Source organism: Rhinoraja longicauda, chromosome 3, assembly GCF_053455715.1.
Source record: "Rhinoraja longicauda isolate Sanriku21f chromosome 3, sRhiLon1.1, whole genome shotgun sequence".
In the NCBI taxonomy this organism is placed as follows: Eukaryota; Metazoa; Chordata; class Chondrichthyes; order Rajiformes; family Arhynchobatidae; genus Rhinoraja; species Rhinoraja longicauda.
Window position 1 is genome coordinate 31,446,099 of NC_135955.1, and position 20,308 is coordinate 31,466,406.

The window sequence follows — 20,308 nt, forward strand, 5'->3', positions numbered from 1 at the left end:
CGCCTGTCCTCTGATGAGCGGTGAGCTGCGCGAGTTCACTAGTCACCCACTTGCGGAGCGTGCTGCTGCTGCTTTAATGTAACACCAGGCTCAGTCTCCTATGGGGATCTGGTTCCCAGCCGACCAGTGAATCTCTGCCCAGCACAAGCAGCAGTGTAGTGCAGCTGGTAGAGTCACTTCTCCAGCAACCCAGGTTCAATCATGACGTTGGGTGCTGTCTGCGTGTAGTTAGCACATTCTCCCTGTGGCAGTGTTGGTTTCTTCTGGGTACTCTAGTTTCCTTTGATATTTCACATGGCACGTGGGTGGTAGTTTAATTGGCCACTGTAAATTGTCCCTCGTGTGTTGGTAGTTGTAGAATCTGGGGTGATTTGATGGGAATGATGTTTTCCCTGTGACTATATGGGTTTCCATCAGGTGCTCTGGTTTCCTCACACATCCCAAAGACATGCAGGTTCGTAGATTAATTGGCTACTGTAGATGGCTGGTGGAATCTCAGGGAATTGATGAAAATTTCGGGAGAACAAAATGTCATGTGTTGAATAGGCGGGAGATGGTTAGTACAAACTCACTGGAGCATAGAACCTGTTTCTCTGTGTATCACTCTTTGGAGTCAGTTTAATTCAATGTCCAGTGTGTAAGAAGGAACTGCTTGCAGATGCTGGTTTAAATCGAAGATAGACACAAAAAGCTGGAGTAACTCAGTGGGACAGGCAGCATCTCTAGAGAGAAGGAATGGGCGACGTTTCGGGTCGAGACCCTTCTTCAGATTGAAACGTCACCCATTCTTTCTCTCCAAAGATGCTGCCTGTCCCGCTGAATCACTCCATCTTTTTGTGTCTACCTTAATTCAATGTCCCGCTGGATAAGATTGTTAAAATTGCTTCTAGGCATGTTGTTGGACTACTTTTGCAGTTGGTTTTGCAATCCCGGGTATGGTGGATGGATAATGATAGTCCTGACCTCTGCCTCCTTCTGTTTTTCCTTACCATTCCTGAGACGTAGTTAGGTTGATCGGTGCCTTACTATTGGCCTTGCTGTGAGAACCTAGCTCAACATAACCATGTGTGGTACCGTGATGCATCCAGTTGAGCTGCTACCTGACTGCTCCAGAGATCTGGGCTCAGTCCTGATCTCCAATTCTGCTTCAGAACTTGTGTTGTAAACTTCACTTTTTCTGACATGTTTTTTTCCATTTTCGTTGATGTGGTTGAAGGCTGTTGTTAGAAGAATTAAATATGGAAAGAATTTTACAGTATCACAAGATGTAGAATATATTGTTCATATCTCTTTGAAGACTAATTGCTGACAAATATTTAGGAACATTGATCTTTTTAAATAGTTTTCATTCCATAAGTTTGTTAAATCTATTCAAAAAGAACTGAACAATCATTTGTGAATATTGTCTCTCATTGCTTGGTCCATTTTGATGGAATTGCGAGAAATTATATATTGATAATCTGACAATAATCTAGTGATTTAAATTACGAGTTCTCTGTTGTTGTGGGAGCTGGTTGCACATCCCCAATCTTTTCCACTCCTTATTTTAATTTCATGTTTCATGTATCTTGTGTTCAATGACTGTTGGCCGATCAATTTCTCTCCTGGGATAACTAAAGTTCTATCGTATCGTTAAGCCATAATTCCCATACTTGCGTCTACAAAGGTTGACCTTGACATTTACAAATATTCATGAACACCCAAAAGCTATGGAATTTTTAAGGTTATTAAAATCTAAAAACTTTAAAAAATCAGAAATTGATATGAATTAGAAGCACTATTAAATCGATTTCAGTAAATTTTTGATAAAAAGCATATCACTTTATGCTTGTGTTTGTAATCACAGTTGTTTCATAACAGTTCGGCAGGCGACTTTTTTTTAGCCAGGGCGCTAGGAGATCGTGAAGCGCAGCTGGGGAATGCTTATGTTTACGGGTGTTCGTTGGCTGGGTTCAACCATCAGTGATCAGCTTATCAGAAATTGAGGATGGACAACTTTGCTTTGGGTGTCTTAAACTTCCAACTTTTTGCACAGGCATAAGCTGGCAGTCCTTCATCAGTCCTTATGCCAACTTTAATGTAGATAAGATGGCCAGAGATTGACTAGAGGAAAGAAAATTTAATTTTCAAATTTAGAAAAGTCAAATGAAAATGCCCGCATATAGGAAGGAATAATAAAATATTTTGCATGCAAAGAAATAATGCAGAGCATTTAAAATAATAATACGACTCTGGTGTACAGGATAATAAAGGTAAAATGGGCAGGTTCATTGCCTTAATATTTCCCTAGGAGGCTAATAACAGGAAAACAACCTAAGATAATTAAATTAGAAAGGATGAAAATAAATATTAAACCAAACACATATAGAAAGATGGGACCCAATGGCATGCACATGTGTACGTAAGGAGGTGAAGGAAGAGATACTGCATTGGGTATGAGTAGGTGTTTGGAGAAATGGGAATAGTGCCAAAGGATTGGAAGAATGCCAATGTTGACTTTTGCATCAAAAAGGGAGGAAGAACAAATTTGGTGCATGATCATGCTTTATGATAGTAGTGGGAAGGCGATTCAAATCTTGATCCAAAGACCTAACAGAAAAATATCCGGCTGCCTTGGAAAGGAAAGTTAAATTGAATGGAGGTACAAAGAAACTGTGACATGGATTCACAAATTTTTAACAACCTCCTAAAGTGTAAAGAGTGCACTACAGTTTATATTTTGAGGAATAGCTTTTAATAACAGATATGTTAAACCTACCTTCCTCAACTTTTAATGTAGTGTTATGGGCATTTTGCAAGGCAACTGAGGGCATCAGTGAACATTGTTTGCCTGCTGAAAGTTTTCCCTTGCTCCCAATGGACAGGCAATATACATTTGACTCCAGGAAAAAAAAACCATGACTCCTTGTAATTTTGAGGCTGTTCGGGATGGAGGAGTGCATCAGAACCTAACATTTATGGACAGAGAGCAGGAGAGGAGTCGCACAATGCTGAAACAAGCCCTTGAACGCACTGTATCCATCAGTCCTTCTCTATACTCATTCCATTTTCCTGCACTTGGTCCATTATGGCACTGTACAAATCAACACAGTTCGCTATCTCTTAAAAAAAACTGACGACATGGACATGCCCCAATTGCAGAGCAGTGCTCCAGAGGAAACTATGCACAAGAATGATGCTGCAGCTTCAGCCCTAATGTGCACATCACATCAGAGGTACAGGTATGATTTATACTAAGTAGTGTCCAAATGACTTGCTGGAGTTTAGTGAAAAGTCCCAAAAATGGTCGTTATCGGATTACACTTGGGAGAAAATTTTGATTTATAATTCATACAACGCAGTAAACAGACTAACATTGCAAAGATCGCTGCATGTTACAAAGACTTACTAGGTATAACTCAAAAACATTTACAACAAGCTGAATGTCAGAAATTAGTACTTCCATCAGGAAAGAATGTGCAGACAATTGTCGGGGAACTCTGAAAAATTAATGAGTTGTTTAACAGGGAGAGGGATGTGAATATATGCAGATAATCAAGTAATTCAGTTAAAATCTGGAGCAATGCATTTAAGGTGAATTCCTTTGGTGATCTGTGCTTGAGCCGGGCAAATATAGTCAAGGAAAAAAAAAATGTAGGTATGATCTAGTGAAATGTCCTAACTTGGAAGATGAATCATATAAACGGCCATGGCTTACTAGATCTCACATTTGCTAACCATTTTAACTCCACTTACTATTCCCATGCTGACCTTTCTGTCCTGGGCTGCCTCCATTGCCAGAGTGAGGCCACACATAAATTGGAAGAACAGCATCTCCTATTCTGTCTGGGCAGCTTACAACCCAAATGTATGAATATTGAATTCTCCTATTTTAGGTGCCTCTTTGGATGGCACAACACTCCACAAGCGAGTTATCAGGAAACCCCAGACTAGACATCAAAGCCCCACATTGGCAGCTTTTCAAGTGACCATGTCTCTGACATCTTTCACTTTATTGCCACCAGCTAGGCCGCAGGCCTAGTCTGCCTCCTGTCTGCAGGCAGCTCCTTCAAAAGAATACATTATAGTTCTCTGGAGCAGAACTCCAGTTCTGGCATTGTGATTTTCCGTGTCTGCGGCCAAGCTGTGCGCCACCTGCCACACATACAGTCATTATCCACATCCATGTTTAAATCTCCATCAGTATCTGTGTTAAAACTTCGCAGGTCAGGCAGTACCTGCCACACATACAGTCATTATCCACATCCATGTTTAAATCTCCATCAGTATCTGTGTTAAAACTTTGCAGGTCAGGCAGCACCTGTGGGAAGAGGAACAGTTAGCATTTCAAGGGGGAGATTTGAACTGATGAATGACCTCTGACCTGAAATATTGCCTCTTTTTCTTTCCACGGATGCTGATGGCCCAGCTGAGTGTTTCCATTATATTGTGCTTTTATTTCAGTTTGGCAGTTACTTTGATTTTTTCACAGCTGCTTTTTTAATTTAATCTCTTGTGATCTTGACAACCTCTATTTAATTGCCACTCACTTTTCTTTTGCTCAAATTCCCCAGCTTCTCTCGTCTGATCTTGGTGATTAGAGTTTCTCATCTCTGGAATCATTTGAGTATATCTTTCTCTCGACAAAGAACCTTCCATCCTTGCTAACATATCGCGATTAGAATTACGTAAATTACTTTCGCTGTGACCTAACATATGTCACTGAAATGATGCCATCCCTACATTTGTAAATGGCATCGCTGTTTATGAACCCGAGCATCTCGCGTGTCTTACTCATTGTTCACTCAAATGTTTCTGCACAGATGTGCCCAGGTCCCACCATTCCTGCACACCCTTCAGAGCTGCCAAACAGACTATATTGCCTCTCCTGGTTCTTTATGCCAAAATTAGTCTTTTCATGCTACTTTCTGTAAAGTTTTATCCGCCACTCGTCTGCTAATTCTGAAAGTCTATCTATGACCTCTTACACTCCATACAAATATCTCACTGTTCATCACACCTGAACTTCTGTCACATATGGATTCCAAAGTTTTGTCCTGCCACCTACATTGAAATCGTGAATATATATTACTGATTTTGGAGAGTACCTCTGTATATATTCATCCAGTCTGAGTAACAATCATATGATATGATCCTACTTTTTATCTTTTAACCAATTTCTAAACCATATCAATTGACCACTCTTAGTTGCTCCTAGCATATAAGAATCGGGGGCAGTTGATGAAAATGACGGAGAATAAGAGAAGAAAACTAGATTTAATGTAACATTAGTGTTAATGATAGTTAATGGTCGACATGGGCTAAGGGCATGTTTCTGTGTTATATTTGTCTATGCCTTTGTCTCCGTTACGGCAATTCCTTACATGTACTTCCCTCTTGTCCTGCAATACTCCAAGATGCTTATATATTTCTGACCTTGTAAATATTCCTAATTTTAGATGTCGCACAGTTGACGACCTGCCTTTCAAGGTCAGATGCCGATGTTTACAGTTCTCTGCCATGACGTCTTGCCCTCTGCCTCCATTCTTCTTTTTAGATTGTTTATTATCACCTCTGATATCAGTTCTAAGCTTTCCTTCTGTGACGACGGAGGTTATTTTACCCAGTTCAAATGGATGGATTTTAGTTTGAAGCCAGCCATGGCTGTAGCCAGCCATTACATTAATGGAGTTTCTGGGCAGTGGTCTGGAATAACAACTGCACCAGATTTCCCTTTTGTTTTCCAACTTCTCCTTATTCAGGAACCTTAAAAGAAACTACAGCTACAATATCTGAGATTAGAATATTAGCTTCAGAACGTTAGCACCAGTGATAATTGTTCACTTGTTCACTGAGGCTTCAGAGGAATCTCTAAAATTAAATATATAATTTGGCATCTTGTTCTGACTATGTATAAAAAAAGTACAAGAATTCTATACAGACAACCCCCGCTTTCCAGAGGGGTTGCATTCCCAGAAAACCGTTGGTATTGTGGTTTTCCATAATGCAAAACCACATCATCTGCACATGTTAAGAAATGCCAGTTGCATTGAATTCAAAATTTGGCACAAATTTTGCGAGTTAATTTTTATTCCGCATCTCAGAATATTTGCCAGTGATCTTCAGGCAGGAAAACTTCACCTATCAATCCCATCCGCAAATGTTGCGTGACTGCCTGATTGACTGAGTTACTCAAGCACTTTGGGTTTTGTTCAAAACTCTTGCTCTGGGGCAAGGGATAGAATTGCTGCCTCACAGCGCCAGAGGCCCAGGTTCGATCCAGACTATGGGTGCTGTCTTTACGGAGTTTTCACCTTCTCTCCGAGATCGCGTGGGTGCTCCAGTTTCCTCCCACACTCTGGAGACATGCAGGTTTGTGGGCTGATGGGCTTCGGTGGGGATTGTAAGTTGTCCCCAGTGTGTGGGATGGTGATAGTGTATGGGGTGATCGCTGGAAGGCACAGACTCGGTGGGCCGAAGGGCCTGTTTCCGTTAGGGTTGCCAACTGTCCCGTGTTAGCCAGGACATCCCGTATATTGGGCTAGAATGGTTTGTCCCGTTAGGGACCGCTCTTGTCTCGCGTTGGGCCCGGGGGGTGCTGTGGGCCCAGACAGTGTGGGCCCGGAGGTTGTGTAGAGACTCCCGGCACGGGCGGCCGCCATTGGTGGAGCGGGAGCGCGTGGCCACTAGCTGGGTGAGGTCACGTGGGGCATTGACGTCACCTTGTCCCTTATTTGGGAGTGAGATATTTGGCAAACCTCTAATTTCCACCCTAAACTAAATTAAAACTAAACTAAATCCAACATCTGCAGTTTCTTGTGTTTTCCTTTTTCAGTGAAATATGACATTCAGCTGCTGATTCAGGTGAAGAGGATACGAATGTGAAACATTCCTCAGGGAGTTGAATATCCTTCTATTTTATAACAACAACCTTCTTACCCCTTTCCTGCAAACCTCCCTCACCACCCATCCCTTCAACAACACGCACACACACCACCAGACTTTGTGTCTCCATAACCTCAGCTAAAATGTAATTTACATCTGACATGATGAAGGATATTTGCAACGTGCAAAACCTATCACCAGTTAACTTGGCACTGGTTCTTACAGCTTATTGCTCTATCAGCACCAAATCAGGAGAAGCATGATCAGGATAAGGCAAGTTAGTCATCACTCTCTACCTACTTTTGCTGTTGTACAGGGCCTTGGTGAGACCACATCTGGAGTATTGTGTGCAGTTTTGATCTCCTAATTTGAGGAAGGACATCCTTGTTATTGAGACAGTGCAGCGTAGGTTCACGAGGTTAATGCCCGGGGTGGCGGGACTGTCATATGAGGAAAGATAAGAAAGACTGGGCCTGTATTCACTGGAGTTTAGATGGATGAGAGGGGATCTTATAGAGACGTATAAAATTATGACGGAACTGGACAAGCCAGATGCAGGAAAAATGTTCCCAATGTTGGAGTCCAGCACCAGTGGCCACAGTTTAAGAATAAAGGGGAGACTATTTAAAACTGAGGTGAGAAGAAACCTTTTCACCCAGAGAGTTGTGAATTTGTGGAATTCTCTGCCACAGAAGGCAGTGGAGGCCAATTCACTGGATGAATTTAAAAGAGAGTTAGATAGAGCTCTAGGGGCTAGTGGAATCAAGGTATATGGGGAGAAGGCAGGCACAGGATTAGCCATGATCACAATGAATGGCAGTGCTGGCTCGAAGGGCCAAATGGCCTCCACCTGCACCTATTTTCTGTTTCTATGTTTCTATTTGTAAATTCCATAAGTGTGAACCTCCGTTGCTGTAACACAGAGGTTGCCTGTGTTGTAATAAACTGTCTTTGCTGTAAAGGTTAGGTTAATTGTCACAGAGAGTCATTGTTATCTGGAATTAACTGCATGAGGAGACAGTGGAATCAAATACAATTGCTATGTTTAAGAGCATTTAAATATGTAAGGCATAGAAGTAGGTGGTCCTAATGCAGGCAAATGGGTTTAGTGTAGATGGGTAAAAAGATTGGTGTTCACAAGGTAGGCCAAAGGGCCTGTTTCTGTGCTGTACAACTCTATTATACGATCATGTGATAGGAGTAGAATTAGGCCATTCGGCCCATCAAGTCTACTCTGCCATTCAATCATGGCTGATCTATCTCTCCCTCCTAACCATTTTCTCCTGCCTTCTCCCCATAACCTCTGACACCCTTTCTAATCAAGAATCTATCTATCTGTCTTAAATATATTCACTGACTTGGCCTCCACAGCCTTCTGTGGGAAAGAATTCCACAGATTCACCACCCTCTGACTCAAGAAATTCTTACCTCGTTCCTAAAAGAACGTCCTTTAATTCTGAGGCTAAAGTCTGTTGTCTGGTGATTGGTGGTTATTGCAGTTGGCTTTAGCCCTTTACTGAATCTTTCCATTCTTCAGACTAGATGCAAGGAGTGAATTTGGAAGATGCGCACAAATTGGCCCTCTGGTTGCTTAGCAACAGAGAAACAACTTAAAATTATAATGTTTTCAGGAAATGGCTGAGTTATATTTGGATGGTGAGCCATCTGTATTTAACGGATGAAATGATGTAATCAGTATATTTTAACAATGTTCCAAAACTTGAACTTCGTGGAGGGAAAAAATAATCAGATTAGAGTTGTGTAAGAAGGAACTGCAGTTGCAGGGTCTATAGAAGGGTCTCGACCTGAAACATCGCCCATTCCTTCTCTCCAGAGATGCTGCCTGTCCTGTTGAATTACTCCAGCTTTTTGTGTCCATCATCAGATTAGCGTTGGTTGTTACAGACTTAATCCCAGCATCATTGGTTCACATTGGTTGCAAAGGAATATTAGTGGTCTCTGTTATTTGGCTTATTTCACCTAGCTGGCAATAAATGTCTGCAGCTTTCCCCAGGGTAGGTTTATATTGGATTTAGTTGATACTTGGTCATTGTATAAATAGCATCCTGTGTTTTTTTATGTTATGCCAATTTTTCCTTATGACATAGAAGGAGACTCTTTGGCCCATCGGATCCATGCTGGCTCTTGGAGCAATTCCACTATCTGCCCCATTTATTACCTTGTAACATATTCTATCGTGTGCATAATAATTCTCACTCCCCCTACCTCACCTTTTTTCCTCCCAGCCATCTGCACTCAGGGTTAGTTGCAGCTGTCAGTTAACCTGCCAAACAGGTGCGCGTGGGTCTGGGCGCGTGGGTCTGGGCGCGGGGGTCTGGGCGCGTGGGTCTGGGCGCGTGGGTCTGGGAGCACGGGTCTGGGCACGTGGGTGTGCGTGACAAGGACTTGCTGATGCTGGAATTTTGTGTGGAACACAAAGTGCAGCCGTAACTCAGCGAGTCAGGCAACATCTCTGGAAGACAAAGATAGGTAATGCTTCAGGATCTTTCTTCAGACATCTTTAAGATGTGGGTGGAGATGGGAGCGTCAGGGAAACATCTGTGCAGTCATGCAGAGGATATGCAAACTCCACAGCTGAGATTAGAACTGAGAACTGAGATCTGTGGTAGCAGCACTATCCTCTGCACCACTGAGTTGCTGTTACAGTTAGTCATAGAATTCTACAACAGCAAAGCAGGCCCTTCAGCCCAATTTAAACACGCTGACCAAGATGCCCATCTATACTCGTTCCATTTGCCTGCATTTGACCCTCTAAACCTTTCCTATCCATACACCTGTCCAAATGTCCCTTAAATGTTTTATTATGAAGTTGTCTCAACCTCCACTTCTGGCACCACATTCATTATGCATGCGTGTGATATACAAATAGGAAGGAGAATAGATTTTATTGCCTTCCATTACAGTGAGGAATGTGGGGAATCCGCTGTGGTGGATGATTATGTTAATTTTTAAGTAGTTGTGTGTCTTGTTCCTTTTTTTCGTATGGCTGTATGGTAATTCGAGTTTCACTGCACCTTAATTGGTACGTGACAATAAACAGACCTTTGAACCTTTGTAGTAATAAAATCGCAACTCAGGTTCCTATTAAATCCTTCCCCTTTTACCTTAAACCTATGCCCTTAAGTTTTTGATTCCTCATCGCTGGAAAGAAGATTAAGCTTTCACCCTCTCTATGCACCTCATTATTTTATACTCCTCCATTAGATCATCCCTCAACCTGCTCAGGTCCAAGGAATTTTGTCCTGGCCTGTGCAACTGTCTCTATAACTCTAGTCCTGGCAACATCCTCGTAAAACTTTCCTGCACTCTTTCCAGCATAATGGCATCTTTCCTATAGCCATGTGACTCAAACTGTACACAATACATCAAGCCTTGTGCTATTGCAACTTAATGTCTTAACCTCAATATCAATGCCATTACTGATGAAGAGCAGAGTACCAAAAGCTGCCTTCATCACCCTATCCACCTATGATGCCACTTTCAGGGATTCATGTACAGCAAACCCTTGTCATAATGGACCATTGAGGGGGTTGGGGGGGGGAGGGGGGGGGTGGCGTCTGTTGTTGCCGATTGTTCACTATAACCGAGTAAGGATTGATTGGAGTGACTGCTTATAAGTTTCAATGCCTTGTGAATTTTAATAGCGTCTGCAGTACAACAAGGAGCCTGTGTTCTTAAATTGACAGTCTGCTATAACCGAAATCTGTTCTAAAGAAGTCTATTATGACGTGTGTTTACTGTACTTGTTCTACAAGTGTTTACTGTACTCTGTTCTACAACACACCCCAGGGGCTTACAATTTATGGTGAAAGTCCACACCTTGGTTTGAGATTAGAATTTCTGCAAAATGTATGACAGATTTGTGCAGTCACTGTGCTAGCTGAGGTTGATGAGATGAGATGCTGCACGAATGTGACACAAGGCTGTAAAGATGTGGGGTGCTGTTGCATTGTACAAGAAACCATTAACTGTGTATGATGCCTTTTAGAACCTTGGAATCAATGGATCTTATTTAAGAAGAGGGGTCTCTGACTGGAAATGAGATGCTGTTGGTATTTTGTGCCGTTTTCTGTTTCAATCAATTCATATTGAATTACTCTTTGGTGATTATTGTTTTCTTGGCTGAAAATTAGAAGTCTGGGTCACATGCTGACTAAAGACCCATGGCACATTTCATTTGTGACCCTGTGGAAGGGCCAATATCCTGAGCCCTCGCCTGTCAGTGATGTTTGAAGGGGAAGCGATCTGATCTGCATGTTCAGTGAAAGACTTTTTTTAAGACAGATATGTAATCCTCTCTTCCATTCTCAGGAAATTTTTGTTTTTATATGATCTAGTTTCTTTCACTAGCATGTCTTCTACATTGCTGCATGTCAAGCAGACATGTCATGTAAAGTTCTAATCAAGTAAAGGGCAGTACGGTGGCGCAGTGGTAGAGTTGCTGCCTTACAGCGCTTGCAGCACTGGAGACCCAGGTTTGATCCCGACCACGGGTGTTGTCTGCACGGAGTTTGTACATGGGTTCTCTCCAAGATCTTCGGTTTCCTCCCACACTCCAATTACGTACAGGTATGTCATACTGGTATGTAGCTAAATTGGCTTGGTATAAGTGTAAATTGTCCCTAGTGTGTGTAGGATAGTGTGTTAGTGTGTGGGGATCGCTGGTCGGTGCGGACTCGGTGGGCAGATGAGCCTGTTTCCATAATGTATCTCTCAAGTAAACTAAACTAATCGTTCAAAGTGATCAGATGAAACCTAAGATGCAGTGACCTGGTGCCAAATCATATAATCTCATTAGTCATGATTTTTGTATTCTCTTTAAAATAATACCTGTTGCCATTCTGGTGGTTGTTGCCCGTCATTGTATAATAGATTGTATATTATTATATTACATTAATATTATTATATTGATACAATCTTCCATAGTCATTGCAAGTTAATAACAGTGGCACCACTGTCCAGAGCAATATAATTATTTTTTTAAATAATTATCGTTGTACGGAGTTCTAAGCAACAGATTTAAATTTTTTTTTTGCAATACTACTCAATCAGGGGTTAATGACCTCTCCTCTTAATTCTGAAAGTCGCTCAAAAGTTCTGACAACGGGTGTTCGGCCTGAAATGTTACCTCTGTTTTTCTTCCCTCAGATGCAGAGTATTTTCAGCTTTTTTTTTCATTTTAGATTTCCAGATCTGAAGTTTTCTTCAGATGAAAATGACTTTTCTTCAGATGACTAGGTGAAAATGGGGAAAAATATCTAGGCGTTCACGAGATGTCCTGTGCGATTTTATATTTCCTCACAGCAGTCGCACGTTTTTTTGCTTATCTCCTCCCTCTAGTGGTACAACCATCCAATGACATGTTCCTCTGGAAAACCAAGTCAAGAGTTAAAAGAGTGTTTTATTGTCATCTGTCCCAAAATGGATCATTGAAATTCTTACTTGCAGCAGCAGAACAGAGATGTAAACATAATACTCCGTAAAACCCGTAATAAACATGAAAAAGTTCAGTATTTATAGAGAAAAAAACAGATTAATAAATAAATATAAACAAACAATCCTGACAAATAAATAAACAATAAATATAGCTTGCAGTAACATCATACAGACAAAAACAAAGTATACATAAATTATGCATAAATTATGTTTCAATTGCATATACAATTTTAAAATAAAGAAGACTGCAAAAAATAAGAGATAAGTGAAAAACATCAAACACGAGGAAAAAACAAGTCCATAGTCATGCTAGAGATGGTCCATAGTTTTCCATTGTCAAGGTAGGATTAGGGTTATGCAGGTGATTCAAGAACCTGATAGTTGTAGGAAAGTAGCTTTAGACTTTAGAGATACAGAGTGGAAACAATCCCTTCGGCTCACCGAGTCCATGCCAACCAGCGATCACCCCGTACACTAGCACTACCCTATGCACTGGAGACAATTTACAATTTTTACCGAAGCCAAGTAACCAATAAACCTGTATGTCTTCAGAGCTGTTCCTGAACCTTGTGGCATAGGACCTCAGGCTTCTGTACCTTCTGCTTGATGATATCAATGAGAAGGGGGTATGACTGAGATGTTGGGGATTCTTGATGATCCCTGAAAGTACAATATCTCCGGGAGGTAATGATATGAACAGGTCTAGTTACGCACCCATTCATTTTCATATTGTTACCAGCTATATTAATGCTAATGCTTGTCAAATAAGTTCATTGGCAAAGAGCACAATGTCATGAGTAATAGCATTGCTTAAAGGCAGCCTGTAACTCTTTTGAAGAGTTGCATTGTGACTGGAAAGAGTGGTGGGAATTATGTCCGAATTGAACTTCTGCTCTACTACTTGACTGAATATCAAGAAAGCCTGCTGCAAAGTTTTCCGATTAAAAGCATGTGTATAAGGTGGCAAACGAGATAGGTCTCCTGCCCCTGTGAGGGATCGCATTCCCTTGTATACTCACGGGAGGTGCTAAAGGTAGCAATAGTTCATGTCAATGCCAAAAGTTTAGTCCCATATATCCAATTATATTGCTTGCTGATATGTTGATCTGAGTTGTCAAAGGGCAAAGAGTTTATTGCTGAACCTAAAGCAGCTTCACCAACACCTAGATTTATTGCAGCCCTGACAAACCTCTCCCAAGAATTGCTGGCAGTCACAAACATTGCCTCCATTTGCAGCTCCCTCATGCAGGCACCTCTTCAAGAGTATTTAATTATCATATGCACCAGGGAGAGAACAATTAAATTCTTATATGCTGCTGTTTTATGGACATTAAATAAAACAGCAAAACGTTGTATTATTGTTTATTGTATATTTATTTGTGGTACTGTTGTATGAGATACAAAGTGCAAATAGGTCCATTCTGTTCACAACATCGATGCTGACCATCCATACAATATATATATATTAGACTAAGTGGACCCGTTGGGTCCAAACCTCTCCTGCATTGGTGCTGCATCCCCTTCACTCCTCCCCCTCATCCCTTCCCCTTCACCCCTCCCACCCCTCTCTCCCTCCCCCCTCATCCTCCCCCCCTCCCTCTCTCCCCCCCTCCCTCCCCCCCCCCAGCCCCCTTCTCCCGCTCCTCCCCTCCCGCCCCCTCGGCCCAACCGTGCAGCCGTTGTCGGGCAGGAAGTTCCCCCGTGGCCGTGTGCCAGCAAGGGGGGAGAGGGGAAAAGCAGAGATGTCGGCCCCGTTTCTCCTGCGGAGCCGAAGCGTCTCCTGCAGCTCGGCTGCAATCTGCGGCGGGGAATGGGGGAGACGGCATGGACCCGTTGCCGGGCAAGGAGCGTCTCCCGGGGCCGTGGGTGGGCGAGAGTGTACAGGGAGAAGGCACTGACCTCGGCGGCATTTCTCCTGCTGCGAGCGGCGGGCGACGTCCATCTTGTTGGACCCTCTGCCAGAGCCTCTGTGGCGCGCTGCAGTATGGGAGGAAGGGCGGGGCAGACCGGGACGGGCGCTGGTCCTCCCGCTGGTCCTCCGGGAGGGGGGGGGGGTTTATTAAAATTTATAAGGTAAATTGTTTTTAAATAGTAACGAAAGTGGGTTTATTCACACCATAGGGGAATGATGAGTAGGGTGGGCCAAAAATTGGGGCGCTATCGTGTACCGTTTTGGCTATGGTATGGTACACACATACACACAAACAAACTGAGTTTTAGAGATAGATAGATAGATAGATAGATAGATAGATAGATAGATAGATAGATAGATAGATAGATAGATAGATTGATAGATAGATAGATAGATAGATAGATAGATAGATAGATAGATAGATAGATAGATAGATAGATAGATAGATAGATAGATAGATAGATAGATAGATAGATAGATAGATAGATAGATAGATAGATAGATGTATATTAAAAAACAGACAATAGTAGTGCAAAGACAAAAACAATGTTCCCGTCGACCTAGTTCAGAGTTCATTTGCAGGATGTAGTATTTAACAGTCCAATGGTTGAAGGGAAGAAGTTGCTCCTGAACCTGGACATTAGTTTTCAGACTCCTATACCTTGTTCTCGATGGCAGGAGTGAAATGAGAGCGTGACCACAACTACCAACTCCAAGACTGATGCTTGATGTATAGTATTTTGAAGGAAACAGATAATGGTCTAAGCAGTGGGGGATGCCCACATTCTGCTGTGGAGGAATCATGTGGGAATGTTAACCGAGGCTGCAAACGGAGGCTAATAGGCAAGTCTCAATAAATGCTTCCTGCATTGGGAAACCTGTGGACAATATATTATACAATGAGTAATGCAGCCCCAACTTGGCTTGCGTTTTGTACAAAGGTTGGAGCTCATCCATGTCAACATGTTCTCACCTCCAACATTTTGTCAGACCCACATCTCACCAATAGAACCCCTTGCTCCACAGCAGAGCTCTGACTGCAACGTTAGTGTTTCTGATTGGCTATGGTTGGCAGAGTCTATCACATAGATGTTCTTGAGGGTAGTATCTTTCTTGTTTCCAAATACACAGGACAAGATGTTAGAAATCCAAAGTGCCAAATGTCAACTTTCTCCCGGTGGTAATGGGAGGCTTATTCACTGAATCAGATTATGGGTCCAAATGCTATTCTGGAGATTTGGGCATCCAAGTTTGGGCTAGCTCTCCAGAGCAGCACCTTTGAGGGTGTGCATGGAGGGAGTACTGCATTTTTGTGGGTACTGTGAAATGCCTTGGGATGACTTGAAAGGGGTGTGAAAGGAACTATTGTTTTTCTTCTTGCATCGGAATTGTTGTGGTGCTGGTCAGAGATTTTCCAGCAACACAGGATCATTCTCTTTCAGGATGACTGCACTCCTACCCCATTCCCGTATCCTGGGCAGATTGCTGCGACCCAGCTCTAGGGTGCAGTCAGAGGTTGTCTCTGTCGGCCCAGATTGACCTCATCTCAAAGGCCTTTGAGATCTCTGGAATTGGCATCTGCCTTAGGCTTTGGTATATACTGTAAATACTTTAGTTTAGTTTACAGATACAGTGAGGAAACAGGCCCACCGAGTCCGCGCTGACCAGCGATCCTCATACACTAGCACTACCCTACTCACGAGGAACAGTTTACAATCTTTACCGAAACCAATTAACCTACAGACCTGTACATTTTTGGAGTGTGGGAAGAAACCGGATCTCTCAGGGAAAACCCGTGGTCACGGGGAGAATGTAGAAACTCCAAACAGACAGTACCCGTAGTCAGGATCGAACCCAGGTCTCTGGTGCTGTAAGGCAGCAACTCTACTGCTGCGCCACACTGCCAGTGATAGAAAGGTAAATGGCTCATTAGTTTTGTTTCCGTAACTGCAGTAAACTTTGGAGCAACTGCATGGGGGTTGGTCGGAAATCTCATGACCTCAAACAAAGTACACTGCAACCACTGAAGTCCATTTGATGCATGGTCACTGTTCCAACACAGGGAATGCACCAGCCAATTTCTGCAAAGAAAGTTGTTGTGAAGTGAAGTGTGACTTGAAGTGAAGTGTGATAATAGTCTAGATAAACTTTATTTACTTTGGTTGTCGGTTGAGATACTGGTGAGAACCAAAGGACAGTGGAGTGGCACAGTTAACCTCACATTACTAGTGACCTTGTTGTAGTCATGACTTCCGGCGTTGTCTGTCTATTAAATTTATGATCTGCTTCTCTCTACATGGGTTTCCTCTCACATCCCAAAAACATGTAGACTGGTGGGCTAATTGGTCACTGTAAATTGTAGGTAAGTGATAGAATCTGAGGGGGAGTTGATAGGAATGTCAGGAAAATAAAAGTAGTGGAATTAAGATAGGATTGGTTTAAAACAGGTGTTTGGACTTGAGAGCCTGGTTATTTGCTGTACTTCTCTGAAACTATTATTCTCACTTACTTGTTCTTACATTTGATAGAACAAAACAACTCTTTGCATGTCATTCAAAAGATAACCATCTCTGATTGTACAGCACTCCCTCAGTGTTCCACTAAAAAAATCAGTCTAGATTTTGTGCTCTGATCTCTAGAATGAGTTTTAAATCTACACTAATTTGGCATGCTCTGTAGTTCAGTTGGTATATTAGATGCCCAACCAGAAACATTGGCAGTCCATTCCCTCCAAAGATGCTGCCTGACTCGAGCACTTTGTGTTTTTGCTCAAGATTCCAGCATCTGCAGTCCTTTGTGGCTCCATATCACTCAGATAATATATCAAACATCTCTCGTTGGAAATTTCCATATATATCTTACATTTGATAGAACAAAACAACTCTTTGCATGTCATTCTGAAGAAGGGTCTCGACCCGAAACGTCACCCATTCCTTCTCTCCTGAGATGCTGCCTGACCTGCTGAGTTACTCCAGCATTTTGTGAATAAATACCTTCGATTTGTACCAGCATCTGCAGTTATTTTCTTATACTCCATATATATCTTGGAACTCATTGTGAATTCTTAAGTGGCTGAGTAGCAACAGGCATTATATGGTCTAATTTAATTCCCCTCTCATTCACTCTTCCAAGAAACTGGAAATAATTGGCAAATTAATCAGCAACTATGTTTTATTCATGAAATTATTTTTTTGAGCCAGCCAGTATTCTTCCACTTGCTTTCTTTTAAAATATTATCATCTGCAGGTTTTATTTCCAAACTTTATTGCAACACCACCTTGCAGGTAGTCATATGAAATGGTCCACAAAGGAGGAAAGAAACTATTTTTGTGGATTATTTTGCAACCTCCACATGTTATGTTTTGTTTATGCATTGATATTGTTTTAATAGTTCTGATTAATAATATCTTGCATCAAATCATGCCCTAAGGTTGAGATAAACAAATGGGGTTTCTGCAGAAATACCATCTTTTAGGAAGGATTGATCATGAGATTCTTTTTTTAAAAGTCTATTTATCTTTGATTCTCCAGAAAGAGAAAACTGGGAAACCTGTGATAAATGTAACAAGATGAGACCAAAGCGATCACATCACTGCAGTCGGTGTGGACACTGCGTCCGGAAAATGGATCATCATTGCCCCTGGTAAGCAAGCTTTTACTAAGCTTTGTATTCTGGAAAGAAACAACATGAAATAAAAACCACTCACACACAAGGCCTTCACAGTAAGGAGTTTGGTTATACACATGAAAGAGGTCACATTTATTAGCAAGAAAAAAAACTACAGATGCTGATTTAAATCGAAGGTAGACACAAAATGCTGGAGTAACTCAGCAGGTCAGGCAGCATCTCAGGAATGGGCGACGCCTCGGGTTGAGACCTCTCTTCAGACTGACAAGGGGTCTTGACCCGAGGCGTGATCAGTCTGAAGAGGGGTCTCAACCCGAAGCGTCGCCCATTCCTTCTCTCCTTGGATGCTGCCTGACCCGCTGAGTTAGTCCAGCATTTTGGGTCTACCTTCGATTTAAACCAGCATCTGCAGTTTTTTTTCCTACTAATAAATGTGACCTCTTTAATGTGTAGATCCAAGCTCCTTAGTGTGAAGGCCATAGCTATGTTGGGGAGGCCTTATTGTTAGGTCCAACTTCAGACTTGTGAAACAGACACGCCCGCTGATCTCGGTCATCTTTTAATTTCACGTTTTTGTGGTTTTTGTGTGCCTTGTATGTTATGCCTGTCGACAGACTAATTTCCCTCCAGGGATGAATAAAGTTTTATCGTATCGTATCGTGGAAAAGATGTACCAAGTGGTGAGAGGAAAAGGTTCAGGATTCAAAGCCCCTGGTGAAATGCAACATCTCTGCTGATTCCTGTGAATGACCGCATGTAACCGGTTAAAGTAGTGAAGGGACTTTAGGGATGGAACTAAGAACTTTGAGGCTGTGCATTAGGAGTACCCAGAGTAAGTGGAGGGTGGAGTGAACCAACTCACGACTGGCTACCCACTCGCCCTGCATCTACCCCTGCCCCTTCTGTGGAAGAATCTGGTTTCCACAGCAACCTCATTACTCACCTTTGAACCCACTAGGTTGGAGAAGTTAAGTTATCCTTAATCCCGAGCGATTACCTAAGAAAACAACCCAAGCAAAAAGAGAGAGCAGAACATAATGAAAATTATGGAGGCAGTTGACGTATGATGGTGACAAGCCTCGAGAATAGAAAATAGAAGAAAAAAAACTGGAGGAGCTCAGCGGATCAGGTAGAAGTTATGGAAGGAAATGGACAGACAGTGTTTCAGTCTGAAGAAGGGTCCCGACCCAAAATGTGTTTTGTTCATTTCCTTCCACAGATGCTGCCTGACGTACTTTTTTGCTCAATTATTGAAGCATCTGCAGTCTCTTGTGTCTACAATAGGAAATAGATTTAGGAGACGCAAGAAGATATAGAATGTTTCTAATGCTTGATTAATTTTGATTAGGAGAATGCCAAAATTCAATGAAAATCATTTGCCTATAATGTAGTCCCAAACTGATTCTAGTAATCCTTGTTGAAAGAGGTGCTTCTCACCGATCACTGCTGACGCCACAGTGTTCTTGCTCTTGTTCTTGCTATTGTGGGCGTGCAGCGTAGGTTTACTAGGTTAATTCCCGGAATGGCGGGACTATCATATGTTGAAAGACTGGAGCGACTAGGCTTGTATACACTGGAATTTAGAAGGATGAGAGGAGATCTTATCGAAACGTATAAGATTATTAAGGGGTTAGAGGCAGGAAACATGTTCTCAATGTTGGGGGAGTCCAGAACAAGGGGCCACAGTTTAAGAATAAGGGGTAGGCCATTTAGAACTGAGATGAGGAAAAACTTTTTCAGTCAGAGAGTTGTGAATCTGTGGAATTCTCTGCCTCAGAAGGCTGTGGAGGCCAATGGGTAGAGCTCTTAAGGATAGCGGAGTCAGTGGGTATGGGGAGAAGGCAGGAACGGGGTACAGATTGAGAATGATCAGCCATGATCACGTTGAATGGTGGTGCTGGCTCGATGGGCCAAATGGCCTCCTCCTGCACCTATTGTCTATTGTCCTCAAGACGGGACACTCAGACAACTACCTGCCTGAACTTGAAAACGCCACTCACTCAGGCTGCGAGTTGCTGTGCTCGATCCTCTGATCTCTCTTATCACATCCGTTAGATGCGATGGAACTCCGCTCTATCCCCATCAGTGTATCAGTTTGGCTGAATATCTTCCCGGCAGATTGGCCAACGACCTTGATACCACAGTGTGACCTCTGGGTGCAGAGAGCTGTGCAAGCCAAAGGGAGGAGGGGCAGCAGGTTCTATCATGTCTACTGGGCGGTGATGTGAGAGGAACCAGGCTATTCAACCTTGAGACCTAGATCCCAACACACCATTTGCCCCCCACCCCCGCCAAAACTACCCCTTTATAGACGGCTTCTCCACACTGAGCTGTGGAATGGTTCATTGCTGTGAGAATGCCAGTGAACGCTGTGGGTTATAGGCAGTTCTTCAGAAGAGCAGCAATATTTGCACTTGTCTCTATGGTGGATATGTAATGACCCTTCT

General features: G+C 42.5%; 1 protein-coding gene across 9 annotated transcripts in view; it reads left to right on the forward strand.

The window, feature by feature from the left end:
• Positions 1–20,308, forward strand: part of zdhhc21 (zDHHC palmitoyltransferase 21) — a 50,894-nt gene that overhangs the window by 18,060 nt on the left and 12,526 nt on the right. For all 9 annotated transcript variants that reach the window (XM_078395649.1, XM_078395654.1, XM_078395660.1 and 6 more), the window contains one exon: positions 17,765–17,876. In XM_078395649.1, coding sequence (XP_078251775.1) covers positions 17,765–17,876 — 112 coding nt within the window. The remainder of the gene's footprint in view (positions 1–17,764; positions 17,877–20,308) is intronic.